Source organism: Cyrtonyx montezumae, unplaced genomic scaffold (genome assembly GCF_038088225.1).
Source record: "Cyrtonyx montezumae isolate F1298 unplaced genomic scaffold, pur_monq_1.0 scaffold_1, whole genome shotgun sequence".
Lineage (NCBI taxonomy): Eukaryota > Metazoa > Chordata > Aves > Galliformes > Odontophoridae > Cyrtonyx > Cyrtonyx montezumae.
In genome coordinates, this window is record NW_027071825.1 from 15,865,203 (window position 1) to 15,885,978 (window position 20,776).

The 20,776-nt window shown below is 37.9% G+C and overlaps 1 protein-coding gene across 1 annotated transcript in view; it reads right to left on the reverse strand.

The window, feature by feature from the left end:
• ABCA4 (ATP binding cassette subfamily A member 4) overlaps positions 1-16,309 on the reverse strand; it is a 69,176-nt gene extending 52,867 nt beyond the window's left edge. The window contains exons 1-9 of the mRNA XM_065741853.1: positions 16,244-16,309; positions 12,877-12,970; positions 11,804-11,945; positions 10,015-10,154; positions 7,214-7,341; positions 3,458-3,655; positions 2,156-2,245; positions 1,521-1,758; positions 334-473 (exon numbers count right to left, since the gene is read on the reverse strand). Of these exons, the coding sequence (XP_065597925.1) occupies positions 334-473; positions 1,521-1,758; positions 2,156-2,245; positions 3,458-3,655; positions 7,214-7,341; positions 10,015-10,154; positions 11,804-11,945; positions 12,877-12,970; positions 16,244-16,309 (1,236 nt within the window). The remainder of the gene's footprint in view (positions 1-333; positions 474-1,520; positions 1,759-2,155; positions 2,246-3,457; positions 3,656-7,213; positions 7,342-10,014; positions 10,155-11,803; positions 11,946-12,876; positions 12,971-16,243) is intronic.
• Between the last annotated feature and the right edge of the window lie 4,467 nt (positions 16,310-20,776).

The window sequence follows — 20,776 nt, forward strand, 5'->3', positions numbered from 1 at the left end:
CTAGGAGATATTACTTTCAGAGCTATCTACATAAATATGAATATCACTATTTCTACCAGTGTAAATATAAGAAGAAGCCATAAAAAGGCTACTTGAGCTGGAAAAAGTAGTTCAGGCCAAGGCATGATGAATTAGTGAAGATTTATCTCCTGTGGTTTTTTTTTTGTTGTTTTTTGTTTTTTTTAACTAAATGCAACCAGTCCTCTTCTAATGACCCTCAGAACAAAGGGAATCCCAAGAAGAAAATCTGATTAGGATGACTGTTTTTCAAAGTATGCTTCTTAAAATGCAATTTTTTAGAAAGACACATTTGTATATTTTAGAATTCCTTACATTTTTTATGATTTGCTGTACAGAAGGTGAATCGGGAGCAAAGAGGATTTTTCCCATCAGCAGGGGCTTCACAGTACTCCAGGCTATTTTGGTTAAAGGGTTTGATTCCAAGTTCTGAATCAACTCATTGCAGAAAGGTGCTAAAGACAGAAAGACAAATAGTCTTTATGTAACCTTCCTTAAATCTTACCACACATAACATCCTGCAGAGCTTTTTGCTGCAATATGGACAGCTATAAGTATTATGAAACTGAATAGGATAAGCACATTCTGTAATGCAGAACTTCTAAAAAAATGAAAAAAACTGTTAAGTAGATTTTAGAGTTGCAGAGTAGACACCAGAGAATACAGAAGAGCAAACAAACAAATTTCATAGCATCACAGAATATCCTGAGTCAGAAGGGATCTAAATACAAGGACCACTGAGCTCAACACTTACTCATTTAAAAATTGTTACGATAAATAAGGTATTTCTAATGGAAGGACAGTAGACAGCTCAGATCTCTCTAGGCAGTCTGATGACTTCACTCCTTACTATGGTATGTGATACTGATATGAAACTTTTCTTTCTCCTGTTCTTACACAGGATAAACTGAAGGACTGTAGATTCAGCAGTTCAGAAATTGATCCTACAATGAACTTCAAACTAAGCATTTTTATGTTCTGCATTATGAATTAGTTAGTCAGAATGTAACTGCTCTATTCCCTGGCTAAGGAAATGGAAGTACTGTGTCTTCTACTGGTCTTGTGAAGGTTCAGGCATAAGTAGAGCCAAGTATCAACACAGACGGTGGCATTTAGAATTGTGTTTGCAGACAAAATGCTCACCTGTAGTCTGCAACCATGCAAACATATCAATTATACCAAAAAAAACCCAGACAAATCTAATGCTTTCTATGATATGACTGTTGGTATAACAAAAATAGTGGGTGAATTCAATATAGAAAAAAAAGATAAATGGAATATAAAAGAGGACAAGAAAGAGATAAAATAATTAACAGTAGAAAAAATAAAATTGGTTCCACTTTGATTTCTCTCCTGTTACAACTGAAAGTAAAATTATTTAATCTTTGTCTAGTTTCTCAAACCAACTGCTTTAAAATGTTATTTTACAAAAACCATAGTGGTATTGTATCATACATTGCATGTGTCTAAATTACCTATCACAGTTTGGTGGAAAAACTTACTGGTTGTATTATCATAAAGATAAACAGATTTCTTTGTGGAATCAATCCCCAGGAAAGCTTTGTAGTTGTTATCTTCATACCAGTTGAAGGAAAGCACTCTGGATCCACCTCCTTCTGGGTAGCCACAGAAAAGATCAGAAAGGGAGCTCACCAACTGGCCTAAGGATTCTGGTATTCCATCTTGTACAAATGGTTGCAAAACCATTAAAAGGTCCTGAACACTTCTCTTCCTGGCTAGCTGCAGTAAAACAAGATTTCTCTGTTAATTGCAACCTTCAAAGGAAGAAAGTATTTGGAGAGGTCTCCACTGTGCAAAGACTGGTATAGTCTAGATGCAGTCAGAATCTGAGTCTTTCATCAACTTTGTGCTGGTTACAGGCACCATTTTCAGTTCTTGTTCTGTCATGCCTATTCTGAAGAAATCAATATGCTTCATAATTGCTAATGCTTATGCCCCTGTTTATTTTGTAATGAGGGAGGAATGAACTTCTAAGAAAGCATCTTTTCCCAAATAATTGTTTTCTTTCTGATAATGTAGGTAATGGAAAAAAAGCAGAACAAAAGATCTATGATTCTATGATAAAGAAATACACACTACCCAGAAAAGTGATGCCATCTATTATTAGACCACTTACCTTTTGTACTGATTGGGAGACATTAGATAGCACCCTCCCCCAGGACTTGAGGTCAGCACCTGGTGAATTTCTGTCCAACACAGTGGGAAGCTATGAATACATAATCAATATACAGATAAGTTTTAAATAGTTTCTAAATGACAATTGCTAATATGGTAAGAGAAGAAAATTCAAATGGCATCTCTAGTTCAGTGAGTTATTTGGAACTCTGTCTTGAGAATTTTGTTGGTTCACAAAGCCATTACCCATATGTACACTCACACACCATGTTGAGTGAGTGGTCTTATATGAGGCTGAAGGAGTCACAAACCATTGAAAGTATAGCTTGGTAAGTATTGGTGCAGAAATTAATAAGGAATAAAGGAGCAGCCATTTATGAGAAGCTGCTTCTCAGACACCACTCCTCCAGTGAGATATAAAAACTCCTGTTAGCTTTGGAATTTGGCAAGTATTGTGATTCAGGAGCCCCTGCTAACCACTGAGGAGAAATAGCTGGTAATATCTGCAAGAGCTCCTGATTTTGGAGATTGGTTCTTGCTGTCTGTTAGATCTGGAAGAAACCACTGATTCTCTAGGATCCTGCAGATCAACCAAACAGCCTTGCTGCCAGACATTTACACTTTAGTTATTACTAGCTTTCTAAGAAACAGGTGATCCCATAGCATGCTGTCATATACTACTTGGCTTGCATCACTGCATCACTCTTTATCTGCTGTCTAAATAATTAAATAAATTTTGGGTTAGCACACTGAAGTTTTTGCAGGCATTTATTTCTGATATACTATAAAAAAAATAGCTAGACTTTTCAATAGCTCAACTGTAAAATTTATCAGATAAGCCCCTAAAAAGATTTCTTCTGAACTGTGTAACTATACACTCTGTATAGGTATCTTAATTCAAATTGTGCCATGGCTTTGACTTCAGAGTAAAGTCCTGCCATGCTGGATGGAGAAGACAGGATGAAATAGCTGGTGTTATTTCAGATTCCCAGCAAGGACTGGGTAGGTCTTGCTGCATCCTGTTCTGTTACACAGACTGGGATGGTCAGATACCAAACACTGATTTTAAAATGTTATTTGATTCTTTTACATTGTATGCTGAATTTCTGTTATCTCCTAAGTATATTTCAAACTGTCTACTGCTCCAGCTGATGGTAGGTTAATAATCCCACATCCATAACTTCACATTTGTAGTGACAAGTGAACAAAGACCACTTAAAACACTGGTGATGCACTACAAAGTTCAATGAAGTATCAGCTGAAGAACTACCACATAAGGCAGGATCATTGTGTTAATACTTACCAACTGAAATAGTTTAAAGAAATCAACATTTGCATACAAGGCATCTTCTACTCTCTGTAGGCTTTCCTGGGAGAGAGCACACATAGCCTTGTGAACGGAAGGGAGGCCTCTTCGGCTGCTGAAGATAATAAAGCGGTCCAAGAGCATCTGACTACAAGCAATGTCCTTCAGAGTCAAGTTCGGTACTCCATAAGCAAACTGCAATCAAAAACAGAGCCTCATTTACTATTTATTTTTGTGAAATCTTCAGATTGTGCAAGAACAATTAGAGATTTAACAAAAATGGACATCTGATATCATCATCTACTAATATTTTCACAATTGACAGGAGGACGTGGTCAGCTTAAGCACTAACTCATCAACAGTCTCCACTTGATGGTATGCTAGATCACCTCACCTTCAGACAAGTTTTTCTTCTTCTCACTAGAGATTCCTACTTTCATTGCATACTTTATGAGTTTTATTTACTTCCTGTCATTTAAGCATGCCTGAGGCCATGCTATGCCACCCATTCTTCTGGTTAAGCTTTTGCTTGCTTGAAAGTACTTCCCCAGAACTAACCAAATGTGCCATAAAACCCTAATTTTTGTTTAGCCAGGTTATAGTTTTGTTATCATCTAACCTAAAAGAAAAAAGTAATTCCAATAATTCCCAAGCTTGATTTCCTTCACTATTTTGTTTCAGTTATGATTATTCCCACCCTAATGCTTCCCCACAGCCATTATTCACCGCCACTGTGTACAGGCAGACAGCCAGGCACTACAAGTCATTTTACATTAAACCACACCCAACCTAATTATTTCAGCTTCTAATGTAAACATGGAACAGAAAATTAAAAAAATTTCTGTAGTGTTTAATGAGTGGGAGAAGTTAAGTTTATAGTTAAACCAATGTAAATAAAGAGTAACTGCACAGAAATCAGTATACCTGGAATTTTTATTGTTGTAACAGAATATGTTTGGAAGTCTACAATTCAGTTCTGCTTGCTTTATAATGAACAGAATATGTAATAATATAATAAAACATAGCACTGGAAATTGTCCCTAAACTTATGTTCCCATCCTCTGTCCATCTCTTCCACAGTACAAATTGTATGCAAAAAAGTTCACAACACCATGATGACTCCAGGCCCTACCACGTTCAGGACAACCACAGACTTACAGATATAATTTTTATAGTCTGAATTACACACAGATTGTGTATAATGACAATGCAAATAAAGACATGCAAATTTCTAGTAACATACCTGACAGGTACTGTCCCTATCATCACTACGTATATTAGCACAATCTATTCTACTTGCCCTAGGGAGTTTGAGCACAAGTACACCAAAAAATCCTCAAAGAGTTCTAACATAATACAACTTTAAAATACAGGACCCCAGAATTTAAATACACAGCAGTAATTAAACCAATTAACCCCCATCAGTCTTGTCATCCTTTTCACCATTGTGTGGTCTTTGAGAATACGTACAACCTAAATTATCAGTCCAGTCAGCACAGGCATTCCCCTTGCAAGGGAATGTCCTGCTATAATTAGGCATGGCATGGCAAGCACTTTATGTCATTCAGTGATACTCTACTTAATAGATTACGAATTTTTAAAAATTAAATGACAAATCAACAGTGTGTCCTCAGTGTCTTTTCACCACACAATTTCACCTACGGGTGAATCTGCAAGTGCAAGTACTACTAAGAAAGTGAGACTGGCTTTACAGCAAAGCCAAGGCTTGTGACAAGAGTGACACAAACAGGACATTAATGCTGCATTGTTAACACAAGTTAAAGGGAGGCAGAATGCAAAAGACCAACTGATAGGTTGAGTCTGGCTTGCAAAAGAAACTTCCTAAACAACTCACTCCTGCTACAAACTTTAACATTTAAATTTAACTGACCTAAAGTCAGTGAAAGACTATTTCTGCAGTCATTACAGTTCTGGAAAGGTACATGTGAAGAGAACATCTCTTAACTGTGCATGTCTGACTTGCCATTGTCCTTACCATCGAATGTGAACTGCAGTACAGCTGAGCTGCACAGGGAGGCAACCTGGGAACCTTGCTTTGATATGTGAAGTAAGGAAACTGTGACATTAACATAACTGAGGAGGACTAAACACAGAAAAAAGAAAGGTTATTTACTTGTACCCCTGTGATAACTGGTAACAATTAAACATCACACAAAACAGTAAAAGTGGTGTTTAATCCCAGATTTCCTCCAGCTTCATTTCTAACTGATGTTTAATTGTTTGCAATTCCCAGTATAAAAAAAAAACCTACATTTACTTCTACATCAGAACTGAGGATACAGCAGGACATTATACTCCAGCAGGCCTCAAGCATACTTTTGGAGATGGTGCTGCAATATCATCAGTTCTGCATTCATTAGCAGCCAAAGTGTTTTTAACAACAGATGAATGAAGGCCATTGGGCAGCTAATATAGCCTAACACAAAAGCATACAGTTCTCCTGGTGCAGCACAATTCTGACTCAGGAAACAGAGAGGAAAAAGGAAACAAGCTGCAAGCAAACAATTTTCTACCATTTCTGCTGATACAAAGGTGTAAAAACAAGTTGGATGTATCAAATGACACTGCTGGCTATAGTATGCTCTTGTGGTATTGCTTCATTACAAAGTGGGGAGTGGTGAGAGTTTCCTCTAGTACTAATCAAGAACACAGAAGATAAGTAATCTGGCAAACAGTCAAACTATCTGGAATCTGTGGGGCACAAAAGTCACTGAATGCAAGCTCACTAATCTCATTCCTTTATGGCTGCACACAGTTCCAGCATTTGTGTTTTATGTGATGGTAAAAAAGAATTGAGTTCTGAGCCTCAGTTATTCACTTGATTCTGCCCACACACAAACTGTAGAAATAGATCCAGACCTCTGATTCAGCAACATTCATTCACTAACACAACATTCCCCTCAGCTCCCACATACCAGTACGTGCAGTTGCAGAGACTGCCTGGACTTGGTCAAACACAGACCACCATTTAGAAATTTCAGGAGTGATCTGACCTTCAGTTTTTCACTGTGAATTTTCTGAGTGAGTATGTTATTCAGCTGGAATCTAAAAAATTGGGTCTGCTTTTACATTTCCACACATAAGGCCAACCTGTTACTTGCCTGACACTGGGGCAGAGATTTTAGATGTTAAGAACCTGAAAATTGTTTTCTGTTGTTAATCATCAGAGCTCTTGTCCCAAAAAGCTGAACTGATACCTTATGCTTTTGAGAGAAGTCTTTAATCACAAGGACACATGCATTGCCCGCCAGTACCATTTCTTAATGTTTAGTTGTTCAAGAGCAATAACACCATCAAACCAAATACCTCTATTCAGTGCATACTCAAAATATCCAGAGAATCACAGAATAGTTTGGGTTGGAATGGACCCCAAGGATCATCAAGTTCCAGCTTCCCTGCGCAGGCAGGGTTAGCCAATCAAGTACTAGATCAGGTTGCCAAGGCCCCAGTCTGGCCTTGAACACCTTGAACACCTTCAGGGGCCACAACTTCTCCTGGAAACCTATTCCAGCACAACACCCTCTCAGTGAAAAACTTCACCTGACATCAAATCTAAATCTTCCCTCCTTTAGTTTAAAACTATCAACACAAAAACCCCTTCTAGACACATAAAAAACGTGCAGCCACTAAAGCAGATAAGAGTGTGAAGTCCGCACAGAAGCTGTGTGTGTACAACTCAAGAGGCTGCACCCCAGGCAGGTAACAATTTGGTAGCTTTTGTACTCCACCCACCTGTTCAGGGCGCACTTGAGCATTAACAAGCTGGAAAACGACTGCATCTGGGAGGCCAACATTTTCCAATAAGAAGGAAGTGAGAGTCTCCCCATCTTTCAAAATGTCTAGAATTCTTATTCCTCTTCCTGGATAAAGAAAAGAGTAAAGAAATAAGAGAAATGCCAGATAAAAAAAGATAAAGAATATCTCAAACCCTAGCTTAAACCTGCAAAAATTATGTGCTTTGGTTCACAAGCTTATCAGTGACTAATGGTGTCCAAAACTATTTTTGAAATTCAAAATTATTTTAATATTTTGTTAGGGAATGTTTGCCAGAAAACACTCCACATCTGATTTCTCAAAGATGCCCCAGAGTAGGAGTTCAGAAATAGAAGTATTGATAGCACCCCTATACATTTGAAACTCTCTGCCTTTTTTCTGAGGTAATGCTTTATTTTACATGTTCAGATTGAAGCATGCTACTGTTGTTAGTTACAGTGCCTTCTGCTGTGCCCTCTGTAAATAATTAACACTTCCACTAGTTTATCACCTGCTGTTGATAATTTTATCTATTTAACCAATTCTATGCTTTCTGCAAAAACAGCCCCTTGAAAATTTTTCACAAGCAAAATTTCTTTTCCTTTGAAAAATGTAAATGTTTTACAGTTCAACAGCCATACTAAATCAGTATGTGACTATAAATTAGTAGTGACTATTAAACTAAAGGCCACCAAATCTTCAAGCAAATAAAGGCTGTTCACTGTTAAATCAAAATATACATTAAAAAAAGCATCAAGTTTTCCTAATCCCATCTGCAACAGTGTGCACTGTAACAACATTCAAAATACTGCTGTGCTTAACCAGTGCCAGTCTTGTTTAACTTTTCTCTGCTACAAATCAGTTTCACCATGAATTCTGCCTCAGTATGGTTCAAACAGAAGCTTGGAAAGTGAATGTAGCTCATGTCTGTTGAGTAGTACAGCTTTTGCTAAAGGTAGTTCATCAAGTACCACCTGATTTTGGTAAAGAATGCTTGAAAACCTGTTGGTTGTTCTTCCTGTCTTTAGAACAAGAATTTGAAACTGTTGGGAACAACATAAATCACACTGACAAGGGGAATGCAGCTTTGGTCATCTCTGCATAAACAAGCACAGATTTCCTGCTGAATGCCTGTCTTCATGAGAGCTCAGTAGAGTCTTGCTAGAGTCTGACAACTAACTTTCACAGTGTGACCTACATTAAGCACATTTTGCCCTGGGATGGCAGAAACATCGTGGAGCTTCTTCAATCGCTCCTCCATGTATTCCTTCAAGCAGTAAACACTGAAAACATTATCAAGTGACTGTCTCCTGTATTTTCTCTGATGTCTTTCCTGGAACCTAGGCATAATGGAGGAAGAATAATGCTGCCGAGATGGGGGAGAGTGGGACAGGAAGGAAGGATTCAAGAGGTGGATCTGCTTCAACAAATCCAGAATAGGAGCAGTCTTGGTTCTGGCATTTTGTAATTTTTCATTTTTCAGCACTGCAACTGTAATATTCTGTTAAGGATTTTTACAGGCAGTGGTAGAAAACACACACAGACCATAAATATTTAATTCCACAGTACCGTTTTCCATGCAGATAAAAGTGGCTATTCACATTTCATTACTATAGCTCCAGAACTGACCTAGTTACTTTGCTTTATGAAGTAGAACATTAAAAAAAATCTTTTTAATTACACATATTAAAAACAGATTCCAGAACAGCATCAACATTGTGTTTCACAGGACTTGGGTGCAATGTGCTCTGTTTTACTTTTGCTAAGTAGATACATAATGCAAAGGCAATCCCCCCAATCCATGGGGTGTGATCCCTTATCAATATACTGCAAAGCCATCGATGCTCCATGTTTTTCCTTTTCCCTATACAGGCAGTTTTAGTTTCTGCAGCCATGTAAAAACCATGCTTCAGATTATACTCAGGTTCTTGTTTGCAGTTTGATTTTCCCAGCGTTACATACAAGGATTGGGCCTTTTCTTACTTCTAATGAGAAATTCCTGATGAGATAGCGGAGCAAGTGTACGTGATGAGTTATAGGCATCTTATTAAAAACATACGCCAAGTGACAATATTTGATTTTAATATTACTCCTGTGGCACAGGACTTGAAAATGGGACAGATCAGTTCTCAAAGGCAGTTCATTTTTGTGTTGTCAGTTTTATGAATATATCTTCAAATTACTTATTTAAAGACCATGGTATTCGTGGCCCTTTTTCTATTTTTCCCAGGACAGTGTTTTGAGTTTGGTATGTTACTTTGAGTAAAAATCAATGGAGTCTTTAAGTGAAAGGAATTGCAAATAATGCAAGCGTACAGTGTCTTTTCTCTTTAAATGTATAATCAAAACAAGCAAAGTGTATTCTTAATCACTGTTGCAAACTTGTTTCAAATCGAAAATCTGTCTAACTCTTCTCTGGTTTACCCCTTTGTTATTTATTCTGGCTTTTAATTCCTCCGTATCTTCCAGTGATGCTTTCTTACTGCTTTTGCCTCTACTGTAATAACAATTAGTGTAATCTCTTCATCCGTGTTTTGCTTTGGGTGGTGAAATATCCATGTTTTTGTGTTTTGAGTTTTGTTTACAGTTACTTAAGGAAGCTTGTTGCAGAATGAAGCCAGACAATTCTCTCTCAAATGTTTTTTATATGCCACTAGTTAATGAATTTTAGCTTACCTTCGTCAAGTGTGAGACACTGTATTGTTGTTAGTCCCTGCATAGTAATTACTAGATGGATTTCTAAAACTCAATAGTCCGAAGGACATAAAGGAAACAATTACCTGCAATTCTTTCAGGGTTTGTTCTCATTGTTTCCATAAACTGAGTCATAATGATCAGTTCTTCCCAGACTCTGCCAAGGTCACGGATTTCAGGGGCTTCCAGTAAGAGTTCTTGAGCATCTTTATATACTCTTGCAAGACTGTAAGAAGAAATAGGAAACCAATGATAATTTAAGACTGATGACAAGGACACCACACATAAATTTTCAAATTTGACTTTCTCTGTGGTAGGAATGAGGAGAAAAGGTTAATTTATCTTCATCCCTGAAACTCAATTTTCTGGTGACAACAAAGTAATTTCAGTTGGATACTTGTGTGGCAGAAGGCTGGCCTCTCACACACTTCCACTACCACACATTTCTGGGGAAACAGGATCTTTCCCATACAGCACTCCACATCTGCAGTGCAAATCTGCTCTGGTTATGACTAAAGATCAGCTTTGGCAGTTGAACAGTCCACTCAGGCCTTCTCAGCTGGATAAGTGACTGGAATCACCAGGTAAAGAATCCTCCTCCCTCTCTCAACGCAAACCCTTCTAATGCGATGATAGTGACTTTGAAGTACTTTCAAATCATTTCTTCTAGGAGAAGTGGAAAACAGCAGTGCCCAAATTTTACCAGAGGCAGCTGATCACTGATTGATCTGGGTTAAGACATACATTTAAAGCAAGGATGCAGTCAGGTCCTGCGTTTATAAACAAGTATGAATGACGTCTTATTAGCAGACGAGGTGGCTAAGCACATCTAGGAATTGAAATGTTAAAGGCTTCTTTTCCTTCTGCAGTAAAACTGACATCAAATTTGAGCAAATACCTGTTAAGAAGCTCTGCATCTCTTTAACAATTATGGTTTCCATATAAGGAAAGGTAAGTTTCAGTCCACATGACTTATTTTAACTTACAGGAAATAGCAAACAGGAAGGACAAAATTCTTTCAGAAAACACAATGTATTTGCTTCCTCTGCAATGCGCTGAATTTACTCTGACTCACAAAGGGATTGTTCACTCTGTAATAAGCAACTAGGAAAAGGCAGAAATATATATAAAACAGAACCCTTTAAATTCATGGTGTGACTAAAGAAAAGCTCAGCTGATTATTTTAAATAATGTTCAGTAGGAACAAAACATCAAAATCTAAGTTAACGTCAAGCCATGGAATTAAATCTTGTTAATAAGATTAGTATCTGAAAGTTACTACGCTGGTTAAAGTATCATAAATATATAGCCAGAAAAGGTGCTATATGAGAAGCAGTAGTGCAGATTTTCTCTTACTACCACTTCATCAGAGCCCCCATTCAGAGGGAACAGCTTAACTCATGAGAAAAGAAAGCTTACAGATTTCATACTCACTAAAAAATTAATCTTAAAACAGTCAACAAAGAGTAGGCAATAGAAAAAGATGATTTTATCATATGAATACATGTTCTGTAGAGACTAGTGCAACTGAGCTCATTTGAGAAAGGCATCAACCTGTCATTATGAGCTCTATTCTGACACTGCTGATCACTGTTGGAATAAAACTGACTTGCTAGAACTGATTTTTTTTGCCTTTCAGTAGTTGCATCTTGTTGTCTTAAATGCTCCCCTTTCCTCTTTTGCTTGCAACACAGAACAGTTCTATACACTATCCTCAGCACACCAAAGGACCAATCTGAACAGGATGAAGGTACTTCACTCTTTCTCCCCATATCACCCATTATGTGCCAAAAGGTGCCAAGGGCAAGCTATCAGCAATTGCCTAGCAAGCCTGCATTACAGCAATGTCCATCTTAAACACAGAGCTCTGCTTACATGGAATTGTTGTAGTTGGACACAACACCTGGGCCCTCTCCACGGGTTGGGCTGTGGAAACAAGGGTTGTTCATGTTACAGAAGATGCCATGTAACCATGGCAGTGTTCCCGCAGATGGCATTGCCTTGTTTGGGAAGTGACCTGGAGTATGGAAACAAAAAATTACACGTCTTTTCTAATACAGTCTGCGTGAACCTTAACACTTTTACAGGCTCTTTTACTAAGAAAAAAGATGAATTATTTGTATAGGATTTTCAAGAGTAATCCACAGTGGGCTATAATTCAGCTTTCAAGGAGACAAGCAACAGAACAACTTTTTGCATCAATAGAGACAGTGAAAAGCTGAATGATTTGAAATATTTTTCATATAATACGTTCACAAACAAGCAAGCTAAATACCTGGTATATCTCGAATCAAGCAATTGTGTAGTCCGTATCCTAACCAGCATGCTGACTCCCTGTCTGATAAGCAAAATTACATCTTATCTGACTTCTCCGAGCTAGGATGCTCTTCACACTAAAGTACATGTAAGCAGTAACAAATAAAAAAGGGAGTCAAGACGACCAGCAAAGCAATAATCAGTATTCTTGGCCTTTCAGTACAAATGTGGTCTGAAGTCTTTGCTCTGCATACCACAAAAGAGACCCAGCCCACTGCATAAAATTCATCTTTGGTTCACTAGGGTTCACACTTGCACTTGAAGATTTATATCAGTGTCTACACATAAAAGCTTCTGAAAGTCACTGATATAAGCAGTAAGATTATTTTTATTGTTATTCTCTCCTTTTTTTTTAATCAATAGTTAGGAAATTTCTCAACAACAAAATTATAACTATCTACAACTTGATAGCATCTTGAGACTTCATGTTAAATCCAACCATAAAGTATCTTAGGAAGACTTGAGCTTTTCTTTCCCTCAGAATTCTCACAATACATGGCTATAAATAACTAAAATACTTTCAGCAAAGTCTGTCTTTTTGGGATTAGAGAATAATACTTGGCAAACAGACCCACTATGTCTGAGATTATCTAGCACAAGACTGAATATTAAAGCATCTCAAACATTCTTACATTCATGCTGGCGATACAGTGGATTAGCTTTCCTCAGCCAGACCAGGGCAAGAAATAATGACAGAGGCCATATAATCTCCACCAGAATACGAAGCTGAAAAAAAAAAAATCTATTCAAAACAAATTTTACAGATAAATCATGCAGAGAGTCACTAACAGAATAGAGCTGAGGCCCAGTAGCAATGCCCAGTGCATCATGTGCCCATGGTCATCCCTTTCCTATTCCACCACTTTGAAAGGAGACCCAGAAATAGCAAGGATTTAATCAGAGCCTGGTGAAGCATCGCCAGCAACTCAGCAGCTTCTGCACATCTACTGAAGTAGTGTTTAAGGATGCTGACCATGATAAAAAGACATAAGTAGTACTAAGCTGTCAGGTAAACTCGATATAGATCTAAATAGCTCTTACACAACATGGATGTCTCTATAACAATACAGTAAAATAAGATATGATGCAAAAGGCAAATGGGGATTGCATCCATGCTTTTGCAGAGTTTGCTTTATTAGCAGGCTTTGGCATAGTGCATGGACTTAAAGGTCACGACTTCAACAAAACCCTGCATTTCTTAATCTTTACTTTTGCCTCTTTTTGTCACCACTCACTTCAACATTATTCATTTTCTAATACTAGCTGAAGTGTATACATTAAGATCAAGCACCTTATTCAACTACACGTAAGAGCCCATCCAAGGCCACTTTATTGCCCAGGTCTCTCAATACTCTTAGACATCAGTTGCTAGCTGTGATGAAAAAGTCAATGGCACTACTTTACCACAGAGCAACATCCTGCCTGGCTTTTCAGGCTGTTTCCTCCACTCCTCTTTTTCAGTTCTATCGCCTCTGTGTGTTTTGGCAGAGGTTCGAAACTACAATCCTTTGATCTTGTGACATGGGCTCTGGGCTGTGAGGATCAGCTATGGGTTTTCTGTGTGCAGTCGCATGGTACTTTTCTCCCTCACCCCACAAGAGCCAGGACAAACTCCTGCCAGGTGTAGGAAAGCTCTCCCTTCCTCCTTTCCTTTCCTCTCACTTCCACCATCAGCCACCAAATAAATAACAGTAATGCACACAGCAGCAGAGTCAAACAAAGAATGTGGGTTCCTCCATGAGATACCAAATAAGTAACAGTAATATATACAGCATTAGAGACAAAGATTGATCACATACGAATGTGGGTTTTGTTGTTTCTTTGTTTTTCTTCTTCAGACTGAGCCATGCAAGGCAAAAGATACTCCACAGAATAACTAAGAACAGGTTTTTGGAGCTGTCCTACTTTTTCCACTGTAACTCTGTCTACTAGCTTTAATTAAGACCAGCTATGACTATGGCAAAAGAGTAGAATGCTTTTCACCAGTTTTCAGTGTTTCCTATTTCACACCTTGTCCTTAAGGTTTGTTTGTTTTTAAACAAAAATTCCCATCACCTAAGAAGTTACCATGCCTCATATTTTTAAAGTCTGATAAAATCTTGCTAGCGGTAAAGGGCAGATGACCAAGTTATTAGAGTAGGAAGTCTGCCACTACGTGCTGTACAGTCAGAAACTGTTCTCAATAGCCAACATATTGGCAGGGTCTGATTAGCACCAACTGCCAGCCACTACATTAGATGTCTGGGACAAGCACTGTGGAAACAAACTCAAGAGGTATAAGAACTGGGGAAGATTACTCAGTTGTTTTTGTTGCAGATAACATGGGTTATTGCTCAGATGGTGGCTCTTGCTCCATTCCCAGGAAACACAAAATCCTCAGACTTGAATTCAGTATTACTTTCCCTCTGAGCTAACTAGTTTGGGTGGGACCAAAGGCTAAAGCAAAAGGAAAGCTTTCATTCAAGTTGGTAAACAATGCATTGTGTGAGGACAGATAGAGAGCTGTTGACCCTCTGATACTTTCCTGTAGTTCTTTTCTTGAAGTCACACAGCACCCACTAGGAAGGCACAGAGAGCAGACCGTAAATCCAAAGAACCATGAGATAAAGAGTAGAAGTCCTAGCAATATGCAGAGGCATATAATATCCACATGGACCTGCAACGGACCAAGCTCAGTGATGTAACTACAAATCTGATGAGCTGAAATCGGCTGCAGATCATTTGTTAACTGTAATGAATCCTTTCCTCTCGTGAATTAGAGTAAATGGTGAACTCTGGTAAAAGATTGGCTATGCATCCATTTGTGGTACTGCATGATGGTTACCAAAAACAAGGCTGATTTTCCCAAAACACATTCTGTAGCTGCTTCTGCTGTTCACTCAGACAAAGAAGGCAGCCACAAGAAAAATCTGAAACAAATCAGCAAGTAGGTTTATATATTCAAAAAACAGAATAGTTTTTACTGACTCAAATTGTTTTGCCCTTCAGAACAGAGAATATATTTCTTTGATGTGGATTAAATGAGCGTGCTTAAAAGCTAGGAATGATCACCACAGAAAGGGACTCTGGCAGCACCTAGAAACTCCAAAGCTAGCATTTTTGAAACTTCTATAGGAAAAATATAATTAAAATATGATTAAGAAAAAGAATTCCTGAAATGAAACTAATGATTTCAAATTAAATGTCTGGATAGATTCGCTAAAATCAAATAATAATTCACACAGTGAAAACACTGAAGACAAGGATCCATTTGTTAAAAATTAAAAAAACTGCCTTTCAGTTCTCTCAGTGTAACCACTCAAAGATCAGAAACACGTGGTTTCCTTTTTTTGGGTGCGTGTTTTTCTCAATTTGAGAATCAAACTATGGCAACCTCCTGGCGACCTGTAATTGCAGTCCAGCTTTGCAAAGGGGTCCTTATATTTGGTGTAATTTACATTACGTGTGGACTGTCAAATTCCGTGAGTCTAAGAAAATTTGGGAAAGTTTGGGAAAGAAAAAAAAAGGATTAAATATGGTAGAATGTTGTAGAACAATCTGCTCTAATCTACATGTCGTAAGACCTAGAAGGATTTGAAAGGATTTGAAATACTTCTGACTTTCAGTTTATCATGCTATTCAAGTCTATTAAAAATACACAATTTATTGTGAGCATTAGGACCTCTAACTAGATTTGCATCTGGGAGCAGTTGGGTCTGAGAAGCAAATCTAAAATTAGAAATCAATCTCCCTGGGTTTAGCAGTGCACATTTTCCTGACCTAACAAACTATTACTATTCTCAACTGTTCTCCTTGAATGCTGTACTACTTAAACAAATAAACAAACAATATTTCTCTATGCTTGGTTTGTAAACAACAGCTTGGTAAACTGCACCAAACAAGACCCAGACTTACATTGTTGAGGAATTTGTGACTTTTATATGCTGACAGATGTACCACCAGTCACTTCACCCAGGGGACTGAATGGTCCAAAGCTGAAATCCTATAACAAAATATTACCTTTTGTCTTTTTCGAAGAATCCAGTTCTTCCACAGTAGAAGTCTGATTTGCCTAAGGAACCTCATTCTTCTGTATCAACTGTCCCTGGTTAACCTATAGCAAAGGATGCATCGACATTCTTCAGCCAACAATTCCAACGGAGAAAAATAACAGTTTTCTGATCTTAAAATAAGAACATTATCATAGAAATTGGTTCCTGTCATTGTCTGCTTCGCTTAATTTTGAACTTGATACGCTATTATACACAAAATATTTTGTCTTTCCTTTGTTTGGAGACTGTTTCCTGTGACACATTTTATCAGTGCCAAAAAGCAAGACAGAGGAAAAGCATTTCTTTCAAATGGAAAATCATCAATACCTGGAATCAATGTTAGTATCTTGGAGTTGTAAGTAATGAAGGGAGTTAACTGCTGCATCAGTCATCAGATTAAATCAGTGTTTTCAAACTGATTTTTCAAAGATAGGTTTACAACTGGACATTATTTTACATTAAGAAATAGTTACGATAAAGACACAATTAGTCTTTCCATTCAGGCACTGTGAATGTGCACTGAGTAGTGCAGCTTGGAATTGATTTTATATAGGCAAATTATTTTTGCTGCTATTTAAAACAAAACAACACAACAAAAACAACAAAAAAATATACAGAATTTAAACCATCATACGCTTTGCCTGCTAGGCTTGTGACCTATTCTAATCACCACAAATTTTTACCTTTGAAACAAAAAAGAGAATTGGACATATAAGTCGAAATAGATGCCTTCCAGACACATGGACCTGTTTTAAAACAAAGAAACCTCTTAAATTTGCTCTCTATATCTGCTTCCTACTTTATAGCTGCCTTGCAGGATTTAAATGATTAGAGAGTAGTTTCTTTTTGAATGATTATTAAGTGGAAGTAAGTGGAAAAGAACATGCAAGTTAGATATTATAAAGCGTTTTCTCATGACAGAAACTATGACATAAACTTGATCGCTGGAGGTCACCCAAGTTTCTGTCAAGACCTGCACAGACAAAACTGCTCTAGATTTGATGGTTTGTTGACATTCTTGTCACTGTTCTAGAGTAGGGTTTTTTACAAGCAAAATTAAGTGGGAAAGATTTTCTTTTTTTTAAGAGGCAAGGCTTGGATATACAGAATATACTGGCCTAATCTTTCAAGGCAGTATTAGTTGACACAAAAATTAGTAATAATTCTCTGATCATTTCAGAAAATCATCTCACGTGCACCCAGGAAGGAGAAAGACAGCGCTGGGGAGAAGAGCTGGCAAAAGTCCTTACTAAACTTACTATAAAGCGTTCCTAAAATATATGAAGATTTCTTCTGATATACTGAGCATGTAGAAGGTTGGAGCAGGATGTCTGAGATCTAACTTCGCTATAGTTGGCTGTGTTGCTTATTGGGGACCGAACAATAAGACATCAAGTCTACAGAATTACAAGCTTCTATGCAAAATTAATGGTAATAACTTGCAGCATTTTCTATATAATGTAGGTTAACTGTTTCATGGATTTTTCAGTGCCACTCCATCAACAGTAACGACTCAAGTCCCACAGCATTACAGGAAATTAGATTAGTTATAAAATACAACTTCTGTTGTAAAAAGTAAATAGATCAGTGTTCAGTGGTTTCAAGACATACGCTTCCTCCTCTAGTGCAACTTGAGCCCATTCCCTCTAGTCCTATTGTGAGTTACCTGGAAAAAGAGACTGACTCTCACCTTGCCACCACCTCCCTACGGAGAGTTGCAGAGAGCTCAAATGTCCCCCCTGTGCCTCCTCTTTTCTAGACTAACAATCCCAGTTCCCTGTCCTGTTCCAGACTTGTGCTCCAGACCCCTCACCAGCTTCCTCAGAGACAACGCTAGGAAACCAGTTCAGATGGATCACCTCATTCTTCCGTGTAGACTGGAATTGGAAAAATCTAAAACTTAGACATGAGCATCCACCTTTTTTCCTCTTTTACTCATTAACTGAACAAAAATACATTGTACTCTTCAGACATTCACCTAATCCAGAACATTTATGAGCAATTAACTTTTGGAAGGGTTTAGAGTCCTGGAAAAAAAAAAAGGCTGAGCTTCAAGACAAGACTCTTGCACTGACACTATCTACAGCAGATCCTGCATCTGAACAGGCTGATGCCTTGTACGAACACTCTCACTTTGAAAGTCACCTTATATTTGACTGCAGACAGCTCCAGCAGACCACCTTGCAGTTGCCACTGAAGCGGCACACCTGCAGCTCCTAAGGAGTTCCCATTGAAGTTCTCTTTGCTGAGCTGTAGACTACAGGCAGTCAGTCAGCTCTCTGACACACTCACATTACACTCAGACTCTCAAACCCAATGCTGTTCTGAAGAATGAATCCTGCAGTTATATAAATGAAACAGGTCTGTTTCTCACCCTCCTCTAAACCCCAGATGGACACTCTGCAATCTTTCTATAACTGCTGTGAAAGGAAATACAAGCCTTCACATCAAGGCCATAAAATCTGTACTCTGCCAATGGCCTGGCCTCTCCCCTACTTCCTCTCAGCCCATTAAGGAACTGTCCAATATGTTTTTTCTATCTCACTGAGATATTCTCTCATAGTACACAGTCTGTCAGCTCACTATGTTGTTTTCAATGTATAACATACCTGTATTAATCTGTAACTTTCAGTACTACTGTTGGCAAAAAAGAAAAAAAAAAACTGCAGTGTAAGGCCATAAATGAGATTAGGATTGCCAGACAGAATGTCTGTTAACACTTGCTCTAGAAAATCTAGATATTTTTCTGATAGATTTCAGATTGTGTAGCAAGACAGAATAAATAAGGAGTAACTCATTTCTACCCCAGAAATACTTTCCTACTTGTACATCACCCAAGAAGACTAACATAAGAATGTGTGGTCAGGATTTAACCTCTACTAATTTATGTTTAACAAAACACTACAATGACTTTATGTAGGAGACCCACAGTAAAAACAGTACCTAGCAGCAACACACTGAGAACTCCACATGGGCTCAGCTTCTGAAGTGACTAGTCATGGTGTAGATCTGTCTTCATTCTTAAAGGCAACCGCATTCTGCTCACAGGACCAGAGGTGGCTTGAAACAACTGTAATTAGGAACAGCACAGGCACTCAGAAGAAATTCAGTTACAAAAAAATGAAGTTTATTATTACCAATGCCTCTACTAAGACTGGAAAAGCCCCCCCAGTTATGAACTGCTCATTCATCTTTTCAGAAGGTAATGCAAATCAACACTGTTAATATTTAGAATGGCTTATACTTGCTGCCTGAAGATAACAGATTTAAGGGATGTGATTTATACCCACAGTGCATATAAATCTATATTTGACTACTTTTGCTTTTAAAGGCACTGCTTTCCCCTTCCAGGGGGCTTAGTGTAAGGGGTTACAAAAACAATTCATTTCTATCAGCAGCGGTTACTGAACTGTGGGAAGATTCTTACAAATGCCCAAGTCACAGGAAAACAATTCACTTATTTTGTGGTTTCTTCCTTTATCTTTTTCTAACAGTTAATACTATTGAATGCTACAGTATACTATAAAGCATATTCTATAGTATTCTATCCTATGGAATGCTATTTCTATAGAAGACCGATTTGCAGCATGTATTCAGGAAAAAAGGTATATGCGCTGTTGACAGAAGACGAGCAAAATAATTAGTTACATCAATCACTGACACTAGTTTAACCGCATAGTGCAATAAAGCTAAATGCTCATTTTAATTCAGTTGGAATAAAATGGATTATAAATTAAAATAATCAATTTTTTCAAAGTTCAATCCTATCTTCAAATCTTTAGAGCAACACCAGAAGAAACAAGCAGGGGGTAAAAAAAAAAACAATTAAGTCATAATAAAGGTCTTTTTCTTTCTTCTTTTTCTGGCTTTTGTCCTTCGGCAGGGAAATACAGTGACAACTTTTACAATCTGGACATTTCTGCTGATAGCATGTATCATAGTGTTACAGCTGGTATCATAGAAAGGTGTCTATGTTAGGAACTATGTATTTATTTCTCAGCTGATAATAAAGGAGATGTGACAGTAACGAGGTGAATGAGATACTTCTTGTATTGCATCTCATGTTAGGTAGGAGGAGGGCCTAAAAATGAGTAGGTTTCATAGTCTGGCTGGCCGCCAACAGCAAACAATTGCTCGTTCTCACTTAACTCTAGAGGCCCCCAGAACATTCCTTTTCTCCAAGCAGTCAGCAGCTGTTAGCAGAGTCCTCTTACCCTGTTTTTACTGTATCAATCACACCTTATTATCAAAAGCTATCAAGAATTTCTCTTACCTACATTATGTTTCTGCTTTTGCTGGGAAAGCACCCCTGAGCTCCAGTGGTACTGACACAGCAGATTTGCTCCAGTATTATTACTGTCAGGTTAAGAATAGCTCAATGTGCAATGAATTCTTAAACTGTTTAACTTCATGACAAGCAGGTGCTGGTCTCAGTACCTTTTCAAGCAGATTCCTTCAACTGTACACCTGCTGATAATGTCTTAGAGAAGATACCACTCTT